The sequence below is a fragment of the Mus caroli genome, chromosome 5 (genome assembly GCF_900094665.2).
Source record: "Mus caroli chromosome 5, CAROLI_EIJ_v1.1, whole genome shotgun sequence".
Taxonomy (NCBI): domain Eukaryota; kingdom Metazoa; phylum Chordata; class Mammalia; order Rodentia; family Muridae; genus Mus; species Mus caroli.
Genome location: NC_034574.1, coordinates 89,658,828 through 89,682,143, shown reverse-complemented (window position 1 = coordinate 89,682,143; position 23,316 = coordinate 89,658,828). Strand labels below are relative to the sequence as shown.

General features: G+C 42.7%; 1 protein-coding gene across 2 annotated transcripts in view; it reads right to left on the bottom strand.

Annotated features, from left to right (window-relative positions):
* Fras1 (Fraser extracellular matrix complex subunit 1) overlaps nt 1-23,316 on the bottom strand; it is a 395,823-nt gene that overhangs the window by 128,211 nt on the left and 244,296 nt on the right. Inside the window, exons 21-29 of one of the 2 annotated variants that reach the window (XM_021162463.2) lie at nt 22,858-23,010; nt 22,190-22,336; nt 16,479-16,625; nt 13,911-14,051; nt 13,140-13,280; nt 11,470-11,610; nt 8,171-8,441; nt 4,531-4,615; nt 1,387-1,713 (exon numbers count right to left, since the gene is read on the bottom strand). In XM_021162463.2, coding sequence (XP_021018122.1) covers nt 1,387-1,713; nt 4,531-4,615; nt 8,171-8,441; nt 11,470-11,610; nt 13,140-13,280; nt 13,911-14,051; nt 16,479-16,625; nt 22,190-22,336; nt 22,858-23,010 — 1,553 coding nt within the window. The remainder of the gene's footprint in view (nt 1-1,386; nt 1,714-4,530; nt 4,616-8,170; nt 8,442-11,469; nt 11,611-13,139; nt 13,281-13,910; nt 14,052-16,478; nt 16,626-22,189; nt 22,337-22,857; nt 23,011-23,316) is intronic. The other variant, XM_029477538.1, reaches the window with a different exon arrangement.

The window sequence follows — 23,316 nt, the reverse complement described above, 5'->3', positions numbered from 1 at the left end:
ATAAGGCCTGCTAGGAATCTGAAGTCTGTGTCTTTTCCTTTTGTTCCCCTTTCATTCTTTTTTGTTTTGGTAGTCAAAGCAGGGCAAAACCTAGAAGTTTTCTTCCATTCTACACCTCCCTGCACAAAATTGTGCAATTCACTGAGGCAAGCTCCCCACCCAGATTGAAACCAATGATTGGTGGGAAAGTCTCTGGTCAGGACTTCGTTGAAGCCCACGGCAGGCTCTGGTAGGAAACCAAGAAGGAAGAAGAGAAGACTTTCTGCATCTGTCTAGATTCCATCTCTCCAGAACTGAACCTCATGTCCTCAGGCTACCATGAGAGGGTGACAATTAGGACTAGCCACATGGTGTCCACCTGCCAGCTCTGCCGAACAATTAGCCTTCGCATACCTCACCTGTCTCCTGCCTCCACCACTGCTTCCAGCAGGAACAAGTTAGAACCCATGAGGTTCAGGGAAGGGCACCACCTTACCTTGAATAACTGTTAGTGGGGAAACAGCAAGAGATTTTAAAGGATCATCAGAAAAATATCTCTTTAGTTAAGAACCCATACTATCTCTCTGTGTAGTGATATTTAGAATGAAAAAAAGAATATTGTTTCTAACTTTACTACCATGAGGAGAAGCTACTTGGAAGAAAGGGCCTCCACGTGACCAGTAACAAGCTTGGAGCAATGCTGGCAGGAGTGTTTGCTCCTGAATAGGTTAGCCCAGCATCCCCTCCGATGTAACAAGCATCTTGTCTGCAGTGTCCAAGGACATCTTTTATTGGACATAGATAAAACTATATAGAATGGCTCTATATCCATTTAAAAAAAATTCAGCGAGGGTACGATTTTACACGAAGCTCGTAGTTTTACAAGTATTATTGTTAGGATGAAACATCAAGGAAATGTTAATCAACCAATACCACCGGTGCTCATAGACATGGCACAACATACAGAGGCGGCACACCAGTGACACAGAATGGGAAGCATAGCCCTGGCTGTCAGGACAGCTCCTGTGGCTATCCACTGTCTTTACATTCTTTCAGCTTGGCTAAGAGAAGGCTTGCACTTACTCCGTTTTATCAACTCAGATAATTAGGCAACGAGGATCTCATTTCACGAGCTGTTGTGAAAGGACACAGAGAAAGAGATGCCATGGCCCCCGTGATCACAGTCAGGCAGGGTACACTAGGAAGAACAGAAATCAGTTTCATGGCTGCAGGCCAATGGAGAGTCTTACAGATCAACTATTCTGACCTGATGTATAAGATACTTCTCTGGGACAAATGAATGAGTGTGTCATCATGCCTAACTTTACGAGCATTGCCAAGATAGTTCCATGAGTCAAACTTCACAGGTAGACACAAGGAAACTGTAACTCTAGGGATGACACCTACCTTGGGCATGTTCTTCACACGAAACAGTATATTTTGGAAGGAGTGTCCATCGTTGGCCTGAAAGACTATAATATCAGATGTGCTGTCTGAGCCATCGTGAGCATAGCGGAGGAGGCCCCTGGAGAGCTCATCCAGATGGAACTGATAAATAGAGGCTGCAGGGGCTGGAGGCATTTGGAGCAATTGGCCATGAAGGGGAGGATCAAGCACATTCACGACCACATCCTGCGGGTTGTCATCATCCCGGATGTCAAGCAGCTGGGTGGTGATGGCTGCCCGCTCTCCTTTGCTGACGTGGAGAACTTCATTTCTCAGCACATACGGAGCCTGTGGGGTTGAAGGAAAGCGGAAAGAGGAGCCATTTAATAGATTAATGTAGCAGATAAGACAGCAGTGTGTCTAACCCGATTTAACTCCTTTAAGAAAATTATGAAAGTGCCAACATATTACACGGTGATATTATTTGTCAGAAGTATGGTAGGCCACAGCACCTGGGGTTATTCCATGCCTCTGGATTCTAGAGGTTCCTTAAGCCACTTCAGAACCAGTCCTGAGTAAATGCAATCTAGAAGTGCTATTTGTTTCTAAGATTCTAATTTCTCAGCCATCTTGGATTGTACCCCTCCTCTCCTTAGCATTTGCAGGAGAACACAGCTCCATGTCACAAAAACCAACCAGATGTCTGAATCCAAGGAAAAGTAATAGGAGGTATGTAATTTGGGAGGTAAACACTTGCCTCTACACCATACTGCTGCATGCTGACTCAATGACATAATCCCACTCTCTGAGCCCATGTCATTACTAGTCCTCTCCGTAATATCCCTCCAATTAGTTCACCCCTATCTCGACAGGGTCCCACCCCAATTCAGCTTATAAAGCCAGACAAGATCCAAGATCCTGGCATGGTAAGACTAACCGCCTGCCTAATTCTTATGATGCTGCTAACACAGCAAAAGTTAATATGTTTTCCTAAGACTTGTCAGTTTGTTCCTATTACCTTAGTGAGCAGACAAAATGTTCTTTCACAGAAATAAAAGTTAATGAAGCACCGCAGAAAACACATGCACACACACGCACACACACTCACATTGGGAGGAAAGAGAGGAAGAGAGGGAGAGAGTGAGAGAGAACAGAAAAGAGAGAGAAGGAGAGAGAGACAGACAGAGACAGAGAGATTAGCAAGCAGGCCAGAAGCCAAGGAAGACATTTTCTTAGATTTTATGTTTGAAGCTCAACTTTCAGGATCTTTCATAACACATTGCCTTCTACAACCCAAATGGCTTTAAAAATCCACCCAGGCACCCCAGTCCTAGCTTCCTGGAAGTCACAATTGTTCATCAACGTAATATGTAACTAGTTCTTTACTAAAACAATCCCACAATGCTGCAGCTACTGTAATCCCAGGTGAGAGCTCTAACACTGCTTGAGCTCCTACAGAGAAATGAACAGATCCTCGCCTTCTGAAACATGAAGGATCAAAGGTGATATTAAAAGTCTATAAATAGGAAACATCAAATCTATTTACATAATGAGATCCCAAGTCAACACGGCCATGAAATATTACACATCCTTAAAATAACTAAAAATAAGTTAAAATTCTTTCTAGAATTACATCTTCATAAAGTCAAATTGATAAAGGCATATCCCATAATGAATAAAACCAAAACATGCCATTATTTCTTGTTCACTTGACTGTGGAGAAAGAAACAGAACCCAGGGAATTGTGGGGGAAATACACCAGTTCAGAGTAGAAGGTTTTGCCAATCTCTACCCCAGGTCTTTCACTAACCAAACTGTATTGTACAGGGCAAGAAGATCAACCCAAAGCTTCTAAGATTAACACTGCAGCACATCTAAGCTAGCAGGTCTCAGGACTGGCCCATGCTTCCAGCCACAGGTGTTAGCTTTAATTAAAGCAAGATTTATACACTCAACTCAGGATCAGTTTCTAATCTCTCCTCGGTGACAAGTTACTCCTGATGTGACAATATCATTAAGAAGAGCTGAGGCAGGTATCCCTGTCATGTGGCAGTCACTGCTACTGCTTTATGCTTATGCGGTTACTACATGTCTATGGTCAGTTGTACTTTGGGACTGAAGATATGAGGTTGGGGGTTTGGAGCATCTTGTTTCCGAAGATTATAGCACACCCTCCTGCTGTTCAGTGCATGGAGACAAATATGTAAAATTAGTGTGTCCTTAGATTAGTCACGCAGGCTTGCCCAGTGAGAATTCTGTGTGTGTGTGCATGAGAGTGCACATGCTTGTACATGTGTGTATGCCTGTGTTTGCTGGTGTGTGTGCATGCATGTGCATACGAGCATGTGCATGCGTGCTTGTGTATGGGTGCAAACATGTGTGTGCATGTGCTTGTGTGTGCATGTGCACATGTGTAGAGATGCTTGTATGTGTGTATGTGCACATGTGTTCTTCTTCTTCTTCTGTTCACTCCCTTCAGTCCAGTGCTCAGAGCTTCTACCTCTGTACAGATTCTGAATTTGTATGCACACCTTCTCCGGGGAGAAGGGATATAGTCTTGAATTTCTTTGCCTCTGCAATGATTTTCTCTGGTCTATGTTTGGCTCATGGGCACAATGACACTTAATTTAAGTACATTCCTAAGAGAACCTTCTAAGTACTGGAACTACTAGACCTCTGAGAGGGGACTGTGGGGAGAAAATGAATTACCTAAGACCAAGGAAAACATTAGCAACCATAGAAGTTTTAAGTTATTCTGCAGGTCTAATATCAAGCTTAGTTCAACAAGGTGGAAACAGGTAAGGGCCCAGAACACAGACTGTGAAGGCAGCTCTCTGGACTTTTAATAGCGAGATCACTCCAGAAAAACTATCTAATCTCCATTCCCTTAGTTCCTTCATCTAAAAACTGGGGACACTATTTCACAGAATTGGCTATTCAAATGAGCAACATGTGACATACAGGCAGGGCAGAGATGCTTGAGAAACTGTTATTGTCAATGCTACTATCCAAAGAACTCAGACTTAATCAAAGAACATTTCATAGTAAAACTACAAGAAGCTCAAGTCAGCTCAATCATTTCTGTTGAAAGTTTGAGGGATTCTGGATTGGTTTGTGAGGACCGGAGGACATATAAACTTGTGCACTGTTGGTCATGTTTATTACCTGTGTTGAAAAGGCCTGTATGTTGATCAGCTGTGGCTCAGAGAAGAATTGCTGGTCACTAATTTTCAAGGAAAAGTAGCCTTTCCTAAGGAAGTTCCCAAGAAAGAAAAGAGAAAAAAAATGATCACTGTGTTAGTGTTTAGAAATAAGAGGATTAAAATATTAAATATTAAAGCTATATTCATGTACATTTTTAGATCAAATCATTACAGCAATACAGTATCTTCGATGTAAATAGAAAGTACCAAAGATGAAACTACTTTGAAAAGTAATTTTCATGGGGCTGGATGGGTGGCTCAGTAGGTATAAGCATTTGCTATCTAAGCTTGATTACCTTAGTTCCTTGAATCTCTTGGTAGAAGGAAAGAATTGATCTCGAAAATCATAATACACATGTACCTGAAATCATACACAATGCTCCTCTGCCTTTTCTTACACACACACACACACACACACACACACACACACACACACACACCAGAAAAAATAGTTGTCAGGTCAAAGCAAGTTAGATAGCGGTTAAATGGAAGAACAGAAAGGAATCTTATATATTACAGCTCTACCAGCTTTCCATGGCACTCGTAGACCAGCAACCCCTTCCCACACATCTTCCAAACTCTTGTGAGTGGGCACCAACAACTCTAGAAGAGCTGGGCTTCATAATGCCATTTCACATCCCCTATGCTCTCCCTCCCACGGTTCACTGTGAATACAACTAAGAAGGGCTGGCTGGCTCCTCTGAAAAACTGGGAGTGGCCTGTGCACAGTCAGTCTCATCATTTGACTATGGGTAGTCACCAACCAGTATGTTGAGAATGAGGAGCAAGCCCGTCTGTAGGAGAGAGGGGAATGACGCCTACAGGCAGACATGGAACAAGAACTGCGTGCTCCTTCCATTTCTTAGTTCTAGCTCCTGGCCTGACTGTGGGCGAAACTGCTCTTACTGATCCTGAGGTTTCAGCCACCTCTGTAGAGCTAGGGTAGTCTTACTATTTTGCTTAGGCAAAACTAATTTTTGCTTGTAAGCAAAGAGACCCATGGAAGGTTCACGCTGCTGTGGATTGACTCGCTACCACAGACATCTAATAGCTTTAGAACTGGTTAGGAGGGGAGGCAGATTGTTGTCATTAATGACCAACCAACCACAGCTCACTGTGAACTGGTGAGATCTGTGATCAAGACTTTATAGGAGATTTTAGATTCTCATCTATTTGGGTGCTCATTGTCTTAAAGGTTCTTTAAAAGGTATTCTTGGAACTAACTACTTGTACGTCAAACATGAGGGTGGAGCTGGAAAGCAATTGCAGAACTGAAACACTACATATTGTGTTTCCAGCATCATGACATTTTAGAATGGGCAAATCTATAGAGGTGAAAATATAGATCACAGTTGCCAGGGACTGGGACGGAGGAAATAACTCTTGTTTTTGAAGGGGAGACCAGAATAGGGCTGAGAGAACCTTTTTCTATCTTGACTATGATTGCAATAACAACATTGTATACATTTCTTTATGCTCATGAAACAGACACTTTAAAATAGAATTTCATTCTAGCTCTGTGAGCCAAGCCTTAGAGACTTTCTTGCTTGTTTTTCAAGTTTTTCCTTTCGTTTTCATTTCCATTTCAACCCTGTTCCTCTCCTGTCCCACCTCTAAACTTCAAGAGGATGAAACTACTAGAATAAACAGTCTGAACGAAGACGGAAACTACTCTTGGTGGCCGAAGTCCCACTAAGAGTGTTGCTGGCTGAAGTCCCACTAAGAGTGTTCAGCCTCTCACTTTATCCCAGTTTCTCTGGCTACTGTTACAGATTGGCTTTTACTACACAAGAGTATTCTAAGCCCACAGAATCTCCATTTTCAAGAATTCTTATCTTAATCACAGTCGGTATTTTCATGAAAACATAGAGGCCCACATGTGTATGTGTATATCCGATTGACTCTTTCATTTTTGTTTCATTGAGAGACAAATTATTTTATGTTTTTATGTGCCCCTACCAATCTAATTTTACAATTTTTATCATTTCATTTGTTTGATTTTAAAATTAAAGTATTAAATGGGATGTTTACCCCAAGAAAGAATATCACAAGAATTACTCAACTGCTGAGTTTTATCCTATTTAAGGGTACAAAGCTAATTCTGGGAGAAATTGGATGACATGTAGAAAAAGATAAATAGACAAAAAGGTTAACTTTGGTTATCTATGGAGCTCTGAATTTTTCCACAAGTGATTTCATGGCAAATGGCTGTAGACTCAGGGCGTGTACAACGCTGTGAGTGTGGTATGCATATGTATACATACTTCTGTGCATGTATGTGTGTGCGTGTGCAAGGGAGTATGTGTGCACAAAGAGATGAGAAAACATAAAAACTATACTTATTGTAATTTCAACCAAATTAAGGACATGTTGTGAAGAAGGATTTTGGAGGTGCCTGGATGGCATGACACACACCACAGCAGTGTGTGCTTGCTACACAGTCACCTTGACCCCCTGACAACAGGCATGGGCTAGATATTACTAGAATATTGGGGAGACAGAAATCACTGTGGCTAACAGTACAGTCTGGTGAGTCAGAGAGTGCTGGCTTGGAGCTTGGCTCAGTACTATTACTCATACTCTCATCTCAAGGCTGTAGAATGGGAACATGATTTACACAGTTCATGTGGACTGCTTTACATGACGCTTGGCTCAACAGGAGCAGTCAATAAACGTTAGCTGTTCTTGCTCCTATGATATGATAAGGGAAGGTTACTGAAATCATCAGCTCTGAACTGTAATAGAGAAACTGCCATCAATTTTTCTTCCTATGTACCATTTAAGCCAAATACCGATCAATCGATCAATCAATCAGTCAGTCAGCCAATCAAAGCAACAAGAGAAACACCCATGTTTAGTGTTGACAGTAGAAATATTCATGTGTTCTTATCACTGTTTCATTGGCTGCAATCCCTTGTCCACACACAGTCTATGGTGAGCTATGCAGGCCAACGAAGTAGACCAGGGTGACAGAGAATGCAGCGGGGCATTCTGATCTTTAGGGGTCCATTTCGGGATTTCTGTTTAGTAGATTTACTCTGCTAATTATAATGCTATATTTGCTTGGGATCTTGTTAATGTTCAATTACATTCTGGAGGCATACATCAGCTGGAGTAGGGAAGAGAGCCAGAAGTGTGTATAGCACCCGAGGACCAGGCTTAAAAATTAGCCACAATTAATCTCTTAAAGTGGATAATAAAAAGCTAAGTGTGACTCTAAGATTTCTTCCCAAACTCCAGGGGCCAAAGGATACCTCGACAAGCCATGTCCCCTCCTTTATCTGTTCATGGCTCCCTAACATTGCCCTCATATAGAGGAAGAATCTGGGTCTATATAAGTTTTGTTTCTATGGGGCCCAAAACCTGGGTAATTATATGTAGAATTTTCCTGTCACATCAGAGAATTACCCATAATTATGTGATAAAATGAAAATGTCTCAAACAGAAGCATACTCTCAAAGCAATTACAGGGAACGATGACAGGCAGCCAGAAGCATTTGTGGAGTATTGATCTTCCCCAATGGGAAGGGATGGCTATTAAGAAAGAGGTTGGGGGTGGACAGGCAGAGAAAGAACAGGACAGGACAACAGAGTTGGCTTACCTGAGCTTCTCTTTGCTGTGTACAAAGCGCACTTTCTTCTCATTCACATCTTTCCAGCTAAAATGGCCAGCCTTCTCCAGCTGGACCTCCTTGCCATTTCTTGAGAGCAGCAGCTGGCCATTGGTGGGCGTGCTTACAACGTGGAACAGCAGATCTTCCACTCTGCCATCCTGGTGTTGGATGTTCAGGAGAGAAAAGTCCAGTGGCTTCATTGAACCAATTCCAAGGGTCAAGGAGCCATTCACATGAAGACTCGGAGTGTACATTTTGTCTAGAAAACGTATGAACCTAAAGGTCAGACTTGTCATCGTCACTAATTGGGTTTATTTATTTATGTATTATTTTAAAGCAGCAGGCCTTTAATACTAATTCAGAGGTACTCAGAGGTGATGTAGGCTATTCTACAACCAGCATCCTTCTACCCTGAGTAGGCTCAGCTGGATGCCCAGGAGGATAACTAGAGCTTAGATGGAAGAGTTAAATTTTAAACTTGTTGAAAGACAATATAGAAATAAAGTTAAAAAATAAGCTAGCAATTATTTCTTGAGTATAGCAAAATAGTTTAAGATTAAAAGGAAAAAAACCAATTTAATTGGCATCATTAAAATTAAAAATGTTTGTACTTCAAAACACCAATATAAAAAGACAACTTCTAGAATGGGAGAGTATGTTTATGAGTCTTCAAGCTGGGGGTGGGGGAAGAACAAATAACCAGTCGCTATATCTCAGCAACAGTGAAGGGCAAAACTGAAAATGCATTAGAATTGGAATAAGCTTTTCTCTAAAGAAGCTCTACACACAAAAGGCCAATAAGCACAAATCACAAATAGTGTCATACATTAGTCACCAGCCTGGAAACCAAAACCTCAGTTATATGAAGAAAACTTCACCTCTGCTAGGATAGGCAATAATAATTGTTGGCAAGGTGTGAAGAAATTAGAATCCACACAGATTGTTGTTAATTATGTAAAATAGCACAATCATTAGGAAATTCAGTTGGCCAGTTCCTCAAATAAAATATAGTTAGCATGTGTCCCAACAGTGCTGCTGTTGATGCCGCGGAGAATTTCAAGAGCTTGCCTACACAAAGACTTGCCTGTGGATGTTCATAGTCATGGTACTCAAAACAGGCCGAAAGAGAAAACGGCTGTTAAAACCATAAACAAAGGCTGAGCCTGTGGCTCAGTGGCAGAGGGCCTACCTGTTATGGGTTCAACATTCAGCTTTAAAAACAAACAAACATGGAGGTGAAGAAGTAAACAGATCCAAACAATGTGATGTATCCATAAAACGTTGTCAGAGTATCCATAAAGATGAAAAGGGATGCCAGGGGCAGGCTCTAACATGGATACACCTTGACATTAGAGCCACACATTGAAGCCAGACATGAAAGGATGAATACTGGGTAGCTCTATTGATGTGAGATGTCTAGAGTAGGCACATCTACAAAGACGGAAAGTAAATTAGTGATTGCCAGAGGCTGGAGTGATAGGGAAATGAACAGACACTGCTAAAGGTTATGAAGTTTCTTTTTAGGCTGATGAAAATGTCCTGGAATTAGGTGGTGGTGACTGTTACATGGCTTTTTGAGTAGACTTTTTAAAAATAATCACTGTGTAATATAGTTTAAAGGATAGAAATTTTTGTATATTTTCTATCTTTATAATTCAAATAAGGATTCATATAGAGGTCTTATATAGTAACAGGGATTCTTGTGCTATATTGCTAAAGATCCTGAATGAAATGCTCTGAGATGAGTCTCATTAATTTTATAGACACCCAGGTAACGCTAGTGAGCTGGCAAGTTTGAAAACCACAGTCTTTTCCTGACACAAGTGTCATGTTATATGCAGCTAGAGTAAACAGAGAGGCAGGTGTGTGATGCCATTCTTAGAAGGGTACCTGTTAGTCCACAGGGCAATGGCTCAGAGTCAGAACTCATGGGAAGCACATATACAGGGTCATAAAAGTTTGATCATCTCTGTCCATATGAAGTATCTAATGACTTGGGAATGGTGATGTAGAATCGATCCTTTCTCCTGCAATGTAGTTTATCAAGGTCTTTGTCTGGCAGTGTGCCTGTCTAAAATTAGGTCAGAGGAGGACACCTTGAGGATGCCAAGTTCCATGGTGGTGACTCCTACAAAAAAATTATCCTAATGAAAGTGAAATCCATTTTCCTAAGTTAATGTGTGCGGGATCTCACAAGCACTTGCAGTTCCCAAGAAGATCCCAAGCAAAGAATGCCAGAGATGTACTAATTTTCTTCTTTAAAAGTTTTAATCACTTTAGAGATCAAAGATGTGGAGACAGACTATGTAGTGGGCTGTTAGCATAAAAAAAAAATGCCCATATTAGTGCTGAGACTGTGGGACAAGGGTGGAATACTTGCCTACCATGTGTGAAGCCCTAGGTTCAATCCCCGGTACTGTCAAGAAATAAAAGATATCAAAATCCCCATATTATTGATTAACAAAACCCCAGGAGCTCTCAGCCATGGTACAACTCTCAAGCTTTTCCTACCCACAAAGGTTAGGGTTTAGAAGGTTAGAAGGTTAGAAGGTTCAAAACGAGGTTGAATTTAAATTCATTTCTCTGCTTTTAAAGGGAGATGTCTGATCTGTGTTGGGAGAGAGTTCCTTACAGAACACCTTCCAATCAATGCACTTCCAACATCTGCAGTTAATGGACCAGTCTTCTCACACTATTCGTTTAGAACTCCTCTCCACTTTGTGTATAAAAGATACACTACGGCACCTCAGCAGAATTAGCTATGCGAGTTTACATGAAGACAATCAATGCGTTAGACATGTCATATGTACGTGATTTTCTAAAGATCACACCTAAATTTACATCGAATTTCTTTTTTTTTTTTTTTTTTTTTTTTTTTTTTTTTTTTTTTTTTTTTGGTTTTTCGAGNCAGGGTTTCTCTGTGTAGCCCTGGCTGTCCTGGAACTCACTNTGTAGACCAGGCTGGCCTCGGACTCAGAAATCCGCCTGCCTCTGCCTCCCGAGTGCTGGGATTAAAGGCGTGCGCCACCACGCCCGGCCATCGAATTTCTTATCTGATAGTTATGACTGTTAAGGTACAGAGCCCTTCTGTTTTCATCCTAAGATCAAAGATATCAGGAGTTAGATCTTCCTAACTGCCTATGTTCTACAAATAGTAGAATCACGGCTCTCAGCACAATAGGAAAGCTGAATTTCATAGAACAGATGTTAACCGTATCTGGAGATGCATCATTTGTTCAGAGACATGACTGGTAACATCAACAGACTTCCAGCAAAGATGATCTTACCAGTGCAGTTTTCATTCGTTGAGTGGCCAGAGAAACCAGGGACACAGGTGGGCATGCAGAGACCACTCTTCAGAAAGAAACCGTGGTCGCACAAGTGACACCGATCTTTGTGGCTGCACCGCAAGCATCCCCGAGGGCAGGCTGCCAGAAAGAAGACACAATTAAGGCACAGCGAAGCACATCCCTTTGGTAGGACCACAGTGGCAAACAGAGGTACTGTAACCAGAAGAGCCAAAACGCCAGCAATGGATAAATGCTTGCCTCACTGTAACAACAGAGAATTCATTTTCCTTACTGATATTCGTAGGGAGCTGATCTCCCCCAAGGAGGGAACGGAATAGTGAGACCCACACTCAACTCATACAACATCATGTAAAGAACACCACTCATGGATGAATGTCCTAGAGGGCCTACTGACTTGTGAGAGATGCTGGTTAGGGAGACGAAGAGCATGGGTTCCTCTGGGTTACTATGCCTTCTCTGTCTCTTACCAACTGTGACCCTGAACTGTCTTTTACAATCTGGGTTCTTGTCTTAATAATAAGGGTAGAAATAGCGCCTAATACAGACAGTAGTCTGCAGGAATACAAGCATTACAGTCTGAAGTGCCAGGCACACAAGGAGGGCTCACTGTTCTTCCACACCACAGTATTATTACTGTGAGAGCTGTGTCACCCGAGAATGAGAATAGTGACCGTAAGTATTAACCTCACTCAGAGAGCTAGCTCTTAAAAGTACCATAGGGCTTTCTTCTTCTTTTGATCAAGTTAATAACCTTTGAAAGACAGAGTGCTCCATGTCCACTTGTCCTGCTTCCTGGGCTGGGATTTATTATGGTAGAGCTATGTAGCACAGGGTTAGGGCTTTAGACTGGAATCAGAGATCTAGGGCTCAATGTGTTGCCTTAACTCTTCAAAGCTGCCTTGATTTTCACGCTTTTAGAACAGGATACTCTCTGTCTACCATGTCTTTGTTTCACAAAGTCATTGTGAATATTAAATGAGACATTAGAGATGAAAACAATGTAGGGACATGTAAAACCCAAGGGAGTTTTTCCCAAAGCACTCAGAAATGACCCCATGTTACCTGTGCACTATTATTCTACATCAAGTATTCTTGCTAGTGAATGCACCAGGCAACAGGTTTCCATAGAAGTGACAGCAGGTAGGAATTCTTCTGAGATGATTCCATGGACAAGGTTAAGACTTTGGGCTTAACTTCAGTCTAGTAGTAAAAGCACCAGTGTTTCTCACTAAGCGATTGCCCAAATCCTATTCCTTAAGGATATAATATCAATACTGGGGTCATGAGTGATTTAGTCTACATACTGAACGTTCTACATCCACACCAATATAGCTGATCCACTTTTAATGGGTACTTCACAGTCATTCAATATAAGCTTTGCATTCCATAAAATGCTGGCTTTGTTTCTACAAAGACCTTTAGGAACAATATTGATTTGTACAAGAGAATTATCAGTCTGGCTTCCTGTATTCTATTTAACCAGCATTTGGCATAAGTATGTGGGAAGCAATCAATGACCTAGGCCAAGCTCATTGGCTTTTATTCTGCTTCTATGTCAGATGGTCTTGGTTACATGAGAATCAGTGCAGACGACTTGCTGGCTGGCCCAAGTTCTTCCCAAAGCACTCAGCAAAGACGCAGCTCACCTATGCATCTGTGCTTGGCATGATCTGCAAAGTATCCTTTCCCACATTCTTGGACACACTGGGCTTGGAAGAGGAGAAAGGGCTCTTCACAGCGTGTGCACTCGTGGGGACCCTGACACTCAACACAGTGGCTGTCACAGCCTGAAAGACAAAAGTCAAGTCAACAGGCGTCTATGCGGGTTTTCCAAGTGGACTCTGGGCATTTATGGCAAAGGTCATGAAGCAATGGGACCCATACACTGGGCAAAGTGTGTCAACAAGAGTGACGGAGCCCAGCTCCTGGTTGTGTCTGCTGCAACTCTCAGTGGAGGTCTCAGGGCTAGCCTCTCTACTTTATGAACCATGCCCTTCCTACATCTCAGAAGTGAAAATAACATCCCAAACTCCTCCCATGGAGTTTGGATCAGATTATAGAAAATACTAGACAAACACAAAAATAATTAGCAGATATTCATTTTTATTGTAATTAATTATCAGTCTTTCTGGTGGTTCAAATTTCTAGGTATACAGAGCTTCTCGTCTTGAGAATAGGATTGTTACATGTTTAAGGAAATCTAAAATTAATGGTTCAGAGAAATGTTTATGTGACCACTTAACTATATGGTTGTCATACTGATAGCAGATTTTAGCTTGTGTTCTACTAAGGCATGGGGAAAGGAAAAGGAAATTGTCACTGATAGCAGAGACATTGCTGAAGAAGGAAACCAGGAGGTGTAGAAAAGCCAGAAGAACACCTTACCGGCTCCTTAAAAGCTTGAGGCTGACACTTACGCTTGCAGGAGCCGGAGTCCCGGTAGTGTTGTGGTGAGCACTGCTCCACACACACACCATCCTGGAGAAAGTAGCCGTCCATGCACTGCAGACAGTCTGTTCGAAGAGGCCCAGTACAGGCGTTGCAACTCCAGTCACACTCTAGAAAGAAAGCCTATGTTAGAGCAGCTTCCATTCTGTCTCCCATCAGTCCTAGCAAACTATTAGGAGGCCACTTGTCTGTAGCTGTGAGAGATAAAGTAAGGACAACACAAGAGATGTCAGATGAGCGAGCTGTAACGAGGCCCCGGCTTGTAGGCCTTTAAACGCTTCTTGAGGTTTAGCATTTCCTAATTGTGTCAGACACAGGCATGCACAAGGAACAGTTCAAGCCTGTGCAGAGCCTGCTTGTCAACAGGACTTCTGTAGAGCCGGATCAACCTGGCTTTATTCCATAGGCACCTGAGTACTTCAGCCTCGGGCCACCCTAGTTCTTTATGCCAGACCAATTCCAGGGAGCAGGCTTGCCCCACAGACCTATCTCTGACCTCCTCCAAATACTCAGAGATATCAGAGACATAGCTAAGAATTCTGTTGCTGCCATGACACCAGACCCATTGAAAGCCTAATGGAGACAGCGTGGTAGAAAGAACAAACGAGGTATAAAGGGACTCTCCAGAAAGAAGGGGATTAGTGCATGATGGAAGACCTCATTTAGGGCAGAACAAACTAGTTTGAATGCTTCTCTGTTCAACAAGCGCCTGCAAGGGCACAGTTCATTGCATGGGGAGAACATAAAAGTGAGACAAGGAGTTTCTGCTGCAGTAAGACCAGCCTAGGATGTGGACCTCAGCAGTCCAGAGACATTGTTAAAACATACTTATCAGGCTCAGCATTGAGTCAGGAGTCCTGGGGGCTGGGGCACAGAGAAGCAAGCTACTGCCCTCCCTGGTAGTCTTGCTGTTATAATCATGATCATGTTTGTAGCTGGAGGTTTTGATGTCCCCGGAAACACTGATCCAATTAGAGAGCTCATGTTTGAGAGGCAATGTTCTAGGGGATCTTTTGGGGGCGGGTACCTGGATGATGGGAAGGCATAGCCAAGTGAAGTACATGAGTTTCGAGGTTGGGCAAGTCTATTACATGATCATTTGACTGCTTTTCTTCTCCATTTTCCTATCTTTCCTAAACCTCTAGAGGCCTAATAAAATATACAGTAGTACCTACCTCCTGAGGCCACTGGGAAGACAAAATGAAACGATGAATGCAAACAATTAACACAGAGTCAGGAGAGCTCAGTGGTAAGCATGCACTTAGGATCTGTGAGTCCCTGGCTCCGATCACAATAACTAAGTACAGTACCTGGTATAGAGTAACAGCTCAATAGAGGTCTGTAGAGGAACTGTTTGTCTCAGACAACGCATTTCCACTCAAGGCCCATTTTCCTACCCAGCTATAAAGCCGGACCAACTCCTCTTTTCCTTCATGCAATATTGCTAAGTCCTTAGGTAGCAGGTACATGTGCAAGTTAGTACACGTACTCTGAAGGTTTATAACGTTCATCTACTTCATTTATTTGGTTGAATCAGTCCTGAGGGAAAAATGACTGAAAACAGAGCCTTGAAAACCAGCACAGTTATGAAATCATTTCTAACATGGAGGATCTGAGAGAACCTTGTTTTTCACCACAGACTGACAGCCCCTGGTTAGAGAGGAAGGAACAGAAAAGTTCCTGTGGTTATAAACATGGAAGACCACCTAAGTTGACAGCCAAGTAGGATTTCTTGGCATGGAAACTGCGTAATTTTGCAGAGGCCGAGAACTTCCAGAGTTTACTTGACAGACATTTGAGCTCTGTTTCTGAGCTGGCCCTCCTCCGACAGAACCGGAGACTTAGAATGAAACATGGAGAGATGTTAGCCTAAGAGGAGGCAAGGAAAATAGTCAATCTGGCACAGGAATTCCAATTACGGGTGGAAATGATATTTGGTGTTTTCCCTCATTTGAGGATGCTAAGTCCAGATAAACAATTTAGACATAATTCTTGAATTCATTAAGCTTCAAGTCTAGGAAATGCAAATGCTCCCTGGCCCAGGGAGGTAACAGACATCTCCAGAAAAGCCCCAGTATAGAGAGAGCATTAAGGACTGTGGTAAAGCAGGGCCAAGAGCTATGCAGCTCAACCTACAGTTGTACTCTACAGATACAAACTGGTTGTTATCACATTCCTGAAACTTTCCAAAGAAACAGAGAAATCTCAAGTCTTATATGTGATGTGTTCCAGTGTGAAAAGAGATCATCAAAACCTCAACACATCAGAATAGTAGGTGGACCAAGGAAATACAACTGAAGGGTTTCTTTGTCACTTGCTACCTCTGGTCTCTTTACCAATGTGAGATACAATATTGGGCAATGGGAAGGAACTGCAAGAACTTGTCCAATGGATGCATAAGTGCATGCATGCATCATGGTTGCTATACTCTGGAAATTAAAAGGAATGTGACGAAAGTGTTTACCGAAGAAGGGTGTCTGGAGTAAAAGAATCTCCCCGAATAAAAGAATCCTCACACAATTCAGGGAAAGCTTTACCTTTGCAAGTCTTCCTGGCGATGTCAAGGTAGTACTGGGGGGTGCAGCTCTCATACTGACATTCCCCAAAGAGCAGGACCTTGCTTGGATCTCGGCAGGAGGTGCAGCTGCCCTGTGAATCACAGCTTCTGCAATGCCTGTTGCATGCTGAGTGGTGAAGGGGAAAGGGAGATGACCAGATGATTACAACCACAAGTCGAGAGACACTGAGCAAATCTAGACAGATGCTGCATGGAAACAAAGCTCAGCTCCAACCTGCCTTTTAGTTGTGGCCCATAACCTTCTTCTGTGAGCAACGGACACAGAAAATATTAGTTTTATTTTTCTACAATAGAAGAAGGCAATTCGTTTTCCCAATGATGGATATAAATCCAAGAACAAGAATCCCACATCCAGATTGTTCGGTAATTCAGCAACAGAATTCATACTCAGATGAAGAGAAATGGTTTTATTTGAACATTACTTAGGAAATCAACCTCTCCCTGTCGTTTATGATGCAGACACATATGACTTTTAGGTGACAACTTTATTGTGGAGATTGTGAAATCTTGCATTTTAAGACATTGGATGTAGATGTGACCTGGTTTATTGGCTTACCCAGTTGTAATTCTTAGCAGTTATAATTGAGGCGTTCAGGACAGATGCCCCAACTGGTCTGCTTTCATCTCTCCAAAAGAACAACCATTGTTGCTCCTTCTGCTCAGTTATCTGTGTTGAAAACCTTGGAGTCTATCCTGATTCTCCCTTCTTTCACCCAGATCTAGTTGTCCACTGGGTCCTAGCTGTTTAATCTCTCCAATAAAAATTAAAACTTTTTCCTTTTCGAATTTCCACAAGTGGAGATGAGCCAAGGCTACTATCTTGACTGCAGGTGTGCTCTCATACAGTCCTCCCTGCTGGAGTATACTCCTATGCCTCCCTGCTTTTCCCACATATAGTCTGACCCACTTGCAACCCCCTCTCCTGGAATCCACCAGTGGTGCTTTTCATGATATTGTCCTGGTTTTTCTTAAATCCTAAAAAGTTTATGATCAGCATTTCCACAAATCTTGTTTCTCTACCTCCCTCCCTTCCACTTATGTCTAGAAATCCTGGATCCCCTTTATATAACCACCAGCTCTCTTATCTCTAGTTCTGACTCATCCTTCTGCCTTGCCTTCCAGAAAGGCTTTCTGGGCTCTTCATTCTAGAACACTTTCCCAGGTATATCCTTTTATAGCACTCTCGGGATTTCGTTGGTCTCCACAGACACATCCATACACATGTCTGTGCACATATTAACACATTAAAACATATGCAGGCACATGTACCACCCAGAAATAAAAATATTCCAAAAGCTGTGGATTCCCTTGAAGAAAGTTGATATGTATATTCAAAAATAGTTGGTATAATTCTGATTTTGGTACATCTAATATCCCTAGTAAGATATTACAAAGATCAAGACAGAAGGTTTTATTTGACCAGTATTTTTAAAAAACAACTCTAAAGAAAATAATGGCTCATGGCATTTTAATGTGCCACATTTATACCAATATAGAAAATATGTCCAGTTATGTCTTACCATTAAAGCAATAAGAATTCAGTTTTTTAAAGTAGAGGAAATAAACCAAAAGTAATGCAGGGAAATCGGTAGAACTGGCAGAACTTAAGATGGTCACGCACACAAGTTACGTTATACAGACTGAGCATGTGGACTCATGTGTTTAGGAGTGTGTGTGTGTGTACATGAATCTTAACTGGAGGTGCAAAGATATACATACACCATATGTATGTAAAAACAATGAATGAAAAAAAAAGAGTTCATGAATTTGAAAGAGAGCAAAGATGGGTATACGAATGGTTTAGAGGAAGGAAAGGGAAGGGGAAATTAGATAATTTTTCTCCCCCCCCCCCACTCCCCTACTCACCCACTCCCACTTCTTGGCCCTGGTGCTCCCCTGTACTGGGGCATATAAAGTTTGCAAGACCAAGGGGCTTCGCTAGTGATGGCCAACTAGGCCATCTTCTGCTACATAAGCAGCTAGAGACACGAGCTCTGGGGGGTACTGGTTAGCTCATATTGTTGTTAGATAATTTTATTATAGTCTCAAAAATAGATAATTACAAAAAGAAAAGTCATATTTTACACTCTTAAACCAACTGAACTCACACAGAAAGAGGGCAGTACTTTGCATAGCAGTCTCTACAGGCAAACCTCCTCAGCTAAATTTGGTCAGCCAAAGGCTTAATGTCAATTAAAACTGTAGTATGGTTACTAAAGATGCTGCTCATACATGGTTAACCTGAGAGGCCTCTGTTCACCTAAATACCCCCCGGGCCTTCCTCCTTGACAAGGGGCTGCACAGTGAGATCCAACCGCTTGGGCTCACTCCCTTGTCCTGATATCAGAGAATCGAGTGTGGCATCCTTCTATGTGTGCCCATGCTCCTTAATCTTTTTCTCCATTCTCTCATTCCTCCTGAGGACCTGAATGTGCAATTTAGCTCCCTTAGTGACTACAAAAAGAGTAGATTCATGAAGAGCACTTGGAATCTCCAGAGGGCTTTGTGGAGTACACAGAGGGAAGCAGCCCTTTCACGGTGAGGAGCAGGTGGAACCATCTCTGCGCCAACCTTGTCCTCTTCTTCCTTTCCAGGCAATCAGCAAAAGGCTGTGTCTGTCTATCACATGATAGTCCCACACATGCCACTGCCTCTTAAGTCTTCAGCTTCCCTCACCTGCCAGAGGTGTGTGGATAGCTGTTCTTTTACTATAAGGTGCATTCTGATGCAGCCATGCTAGTGAGCCCTCACTGGGAGAAAAAGAGGCAGTTCTTGGAGGCTGAGCTAGTAATCTCAGAAATCATTAAGAGGAGCAGAGATATATTACCAGTGTCCTTCATAAATGATTGAGGGATCTTATAGCATGTGGAAACACGTGGAACTCAGTCTTTTAATATGCAATCCAACTTGGGCCTAAGAAATGCCCACCACCTCTGCCTTCCCACTCCACTGGCTCCAGCTTTGTCCAGAACAAAGTCCAAAAAATGACTTAATCACAAACTCTGGAAGGCAAACATGAACAAGGGAAAGGGCTTATTCTTTTCTTTCTTTCTCCATAAAGATGTTCTAGAGCCAAACAGAAAGAACACCTCAACAGGGGAACTGACTTCTTTCCCTCACCTGTCCCTGCTCTGGTACAAGGGTGGCTCAGGAATCCCTGGAGCTCTCCTATAGTTGCAAAGTAGGATGGGTCGAGTACCACCCAGTTTATTTTTTTTCAAAGTTCTTACCTCTTCTGGTTACTCTTAAATTCCAGAGCTAAGAGAGTGCACTTCCTAAATACTTGTGAAATCCAAATTTGTATGCTTCATATTACTGAATTTCTCTAGTAGCATATTGATCGATGCCTCCCATAGCACTGGTTATAATTCCTCAACAGCTCTTTACTGTACAGTTTCTAGAACTGGCACGCTATAATAGGCTCTAATGGTGAGCGCCACAAAGGGCATAACTGATGGTTTGTGTGTGTGTTTCACACAATAGAGATTTGGCCCAATTTAGGGGCTCATTTTAGTCAGTTATAGAAAAGAGGAAAACTTAAAGTCGAGAGTTAGGGGAGTCTTCATTCAATGGAAACACTCCAAGAAATGCTATTTACACAGCAGCACAGCAGCTTTTTTTGCCTGGCCCACCCCGCAGCAAGGTGAAGGCTTCCCCCAGGAGAAGGACGGAGATGCAGCCAGCTTTTGTCATGTATTCTTCATTTGAGGGATTCTGTTTAGTTATTTGGATTTCTATTTCTGTGATTCTGAGGCTGCGAGGATCCTCATAAATCTATGTTCTTATTTCTCCACCAACAAATACACTTGCTCTTCAATAGAAAAGCAAGCGCTTCCTTCGTGCCTCTGCTGCATTATAGAATGTGCCAGTTCTGGCGGACAGCTGATATATGCCACGCTGAGCTTTTGTTACAAATGTGAGGAAATCTCCCCATTACTTCAAAAGAAGTTTCTATCTCCAGGACTTCAACAGATGATGCAAAATCCTGGGATTTATATAACTTTGCTACAAATGCAAATGCTCATACACAAATCAGTGAACTAGCAAGGGCATCTTTTTTATCCTGTCTGTATCTATACAAGTATCTTTCATTGAGGGGTTAGCTTTTCATTCTGGATGGGTTTGATAACAGTAGCTACTCTATGGTGAATGAAACCTCACTCTCTGCTAGGTCTGTGTTAAGTGCTATAGTTGTAGGATGTAGCTACTGCTGTATTTCCCCTACCATGGTTTGAATGAGGCTCGGCTTCCATCAGCCATTTGTTACTCAGCTGGCCATCTTTCTGGAAGGTTGTGGAAGGTTGAGGAGATGGTGCCTCACAGAGTAAGTGGATCACAGAGGGTGGCTCTTGAGGCTTTAGGGCTTAGTCACACTTTCCATTCACTCTCTGCTTCCTGGGTGTGGATGCTATGCAAGCAGCCAGCCTTCTGTGTCTGCCAACATGACTTGGCTACCTGTTATACATCTTCCCCTCCTGAGGGTCTGTATCCCTCTGGAACTATAAGCCTAAAGAAGCCCTGTCTCTTCATGTTGCTTTTGCCAATGTATTTTTACCACAGCAACAAGGAAGGACAAAGACATTCCCCCATAATAGAAAGACACTGTTTTCAAGGGTGGCTTGTTTAAGGCCATAATGCTATTAAGTGACATTAGCACTTAAACTTCTAGAGCCCTCCCAACTCTATAGACACTCCAAGCCACCAGCCAACAATCCCATCAACATGAGAATTCCTACAACACTACTGTATTTGTTCACTGTGATTTCTGAAGCTATAACTAATATTTAAGGGGTTATTTATATTTTATTTCATTTATATAGTGCTTTCTTACATGTGTGTATAAACAATACATGTGTACAGTGCCCATGGAGGCCAAAATGGGACATCTAATCTTCTGAAAATGAAGTAAGAGATGGTGGTAAGCCCCCATGTGTGTGCTAGGAACCCAATCTATGTCCTCAGCAAGAACAGCAGAACAGTTTGTCCCTGCAGAGCCAGCTCTTTGGATGTATGACAGCTTTTTGAGTGACTTTTAGAGATAAAAGTGACGTGAGCCACCTCAGCCTTCACCTGTGAGGGATGCCTAATTGGTTTCCGGATTAGTCCTTTCTCTAATTTATCCAAACTCTTTATGCCTCATCCAGTGTCGTTAATTATAGCCATACTTGTTTGAGATGGCATTTACACATGTAACTCTTGTACAGGAAAAAGCAAAACAACTAGATGCTTGGGAAGAAGCAGACATATTTAAATGTGACATCCTGCACGCTGTCATTACCAACAGATAAATGTAGAAGATAAATTAAGTCTGCGGATGGGTCTTGTCCATGGACTGTGCACCAGCATGGCCTCCTTTCTCTGCTCAGGATCAAAGGACCAGATTGCTAGGATAACCATAAAGATGAAACCGACCAACACTTGTTTGAGATAATGGGAGGGCAGAAGGTAAAAGACTCAGCCAAGACCACACGGCTACTACTTAGAAAGACAAGCACCTCCAACGGGGGCTGCTATCTTAGCCAGTCTACTAATGGCACCCACACTGCCTTTGAAGGTTAGCTTTCTTTCTCATATTAACCAAAGGCCGTTGGAGGAGAAGGTGGAGTAAGAACTTCACATTTTTTCCAAAGGCCCAGAGAAGCAGGAGGGGGGACAGTCCATTAAACTTACGCTGGCAAACTTGGTTATCATCTAGGTAATGCCCAGGGAAGCAGGCGGTGCTACAGGTACCAATATGTGTCAGAACCAGACCAGTGTCACAAGAGGAGCAGGAGAAAGGTCCTCCATTCTGGCAGCTTCTGCAGGAGGAATGGCATCCTAGAGAGGGAAAAGTGACATGAGTAAAAACGGTGAGCCCAGATATTCTCCTTGCGATGCTTATGTTAACCTGCCATGATCTAGACTCACGTAGGAGACAAACCTCTGGATATGCTTGTGCAGGGATAGATTAGATTAACTGAGAATGGACAATGTACCCTGAATGTAGGCAGCACCAGTCCATGGGCTGAGGCCCTGGGCTGACTACAAAGGGGACTGGAAGCTTAGCACCAGTATTCATTTCTCTCTGCCTCCCAACTGCAGACGCAGTGTAACCAGCTGCCTGAGGCTCAGGTCACCCTGAATTTCCAGGTATTCCACCAGAGCCAGAAGAAAATCACTAAGGCACTCCCAAAGCAACATGTGGAAAAGAAGACTCCAAACAGGGTGTGGGGCCAGGCTGCAGCCCTGCTGGAGCCATCTAGCCGCCTTTGTCTCGGAGACACCAAAGTCTTCTCTGATATTAAAAGGACTTGATCAGCAGCCCCTCTCCCACCACCCCGAGCTCAGCACTTACTCACTTTTACAAGTGCTTCTCTCTTTATAGTGTCCAGGAGGGCATTCTGGAACACAGTGATCTCCAAGCAGCAGGTGGCGGGCATGCTGGCACTTTAGGCAGACACTACCAGTGTCTTGGAGATTGGCCACACAGTGCTGGCACAGAGGATGGCAGTCTGGAAGGGGAAGAGAGAGAGAAACAAGCACGGATGTTCATAAGCTGAAGTCTAGTCTGTACACCACATGGCAAAGGGGATTCAATTACCACAGCTGCTGTTCAGCCATCCAGAGAGGAGCCCAGAGGCAGCACCCTAGCAAAAGAGAGGCTGGGGACTTGTACAAACTGTGGGCTTGAAGTTCGTAGTTAATGGTTTTAGTAAATGCTAGCCCCAGCACAGCAATTGAGTTCTCATTTCTTTCCAACAGAACGACCTTCAAGTACTAGAGCTTTGTTTGATAGATACTTGACATGGGAGAGAGAA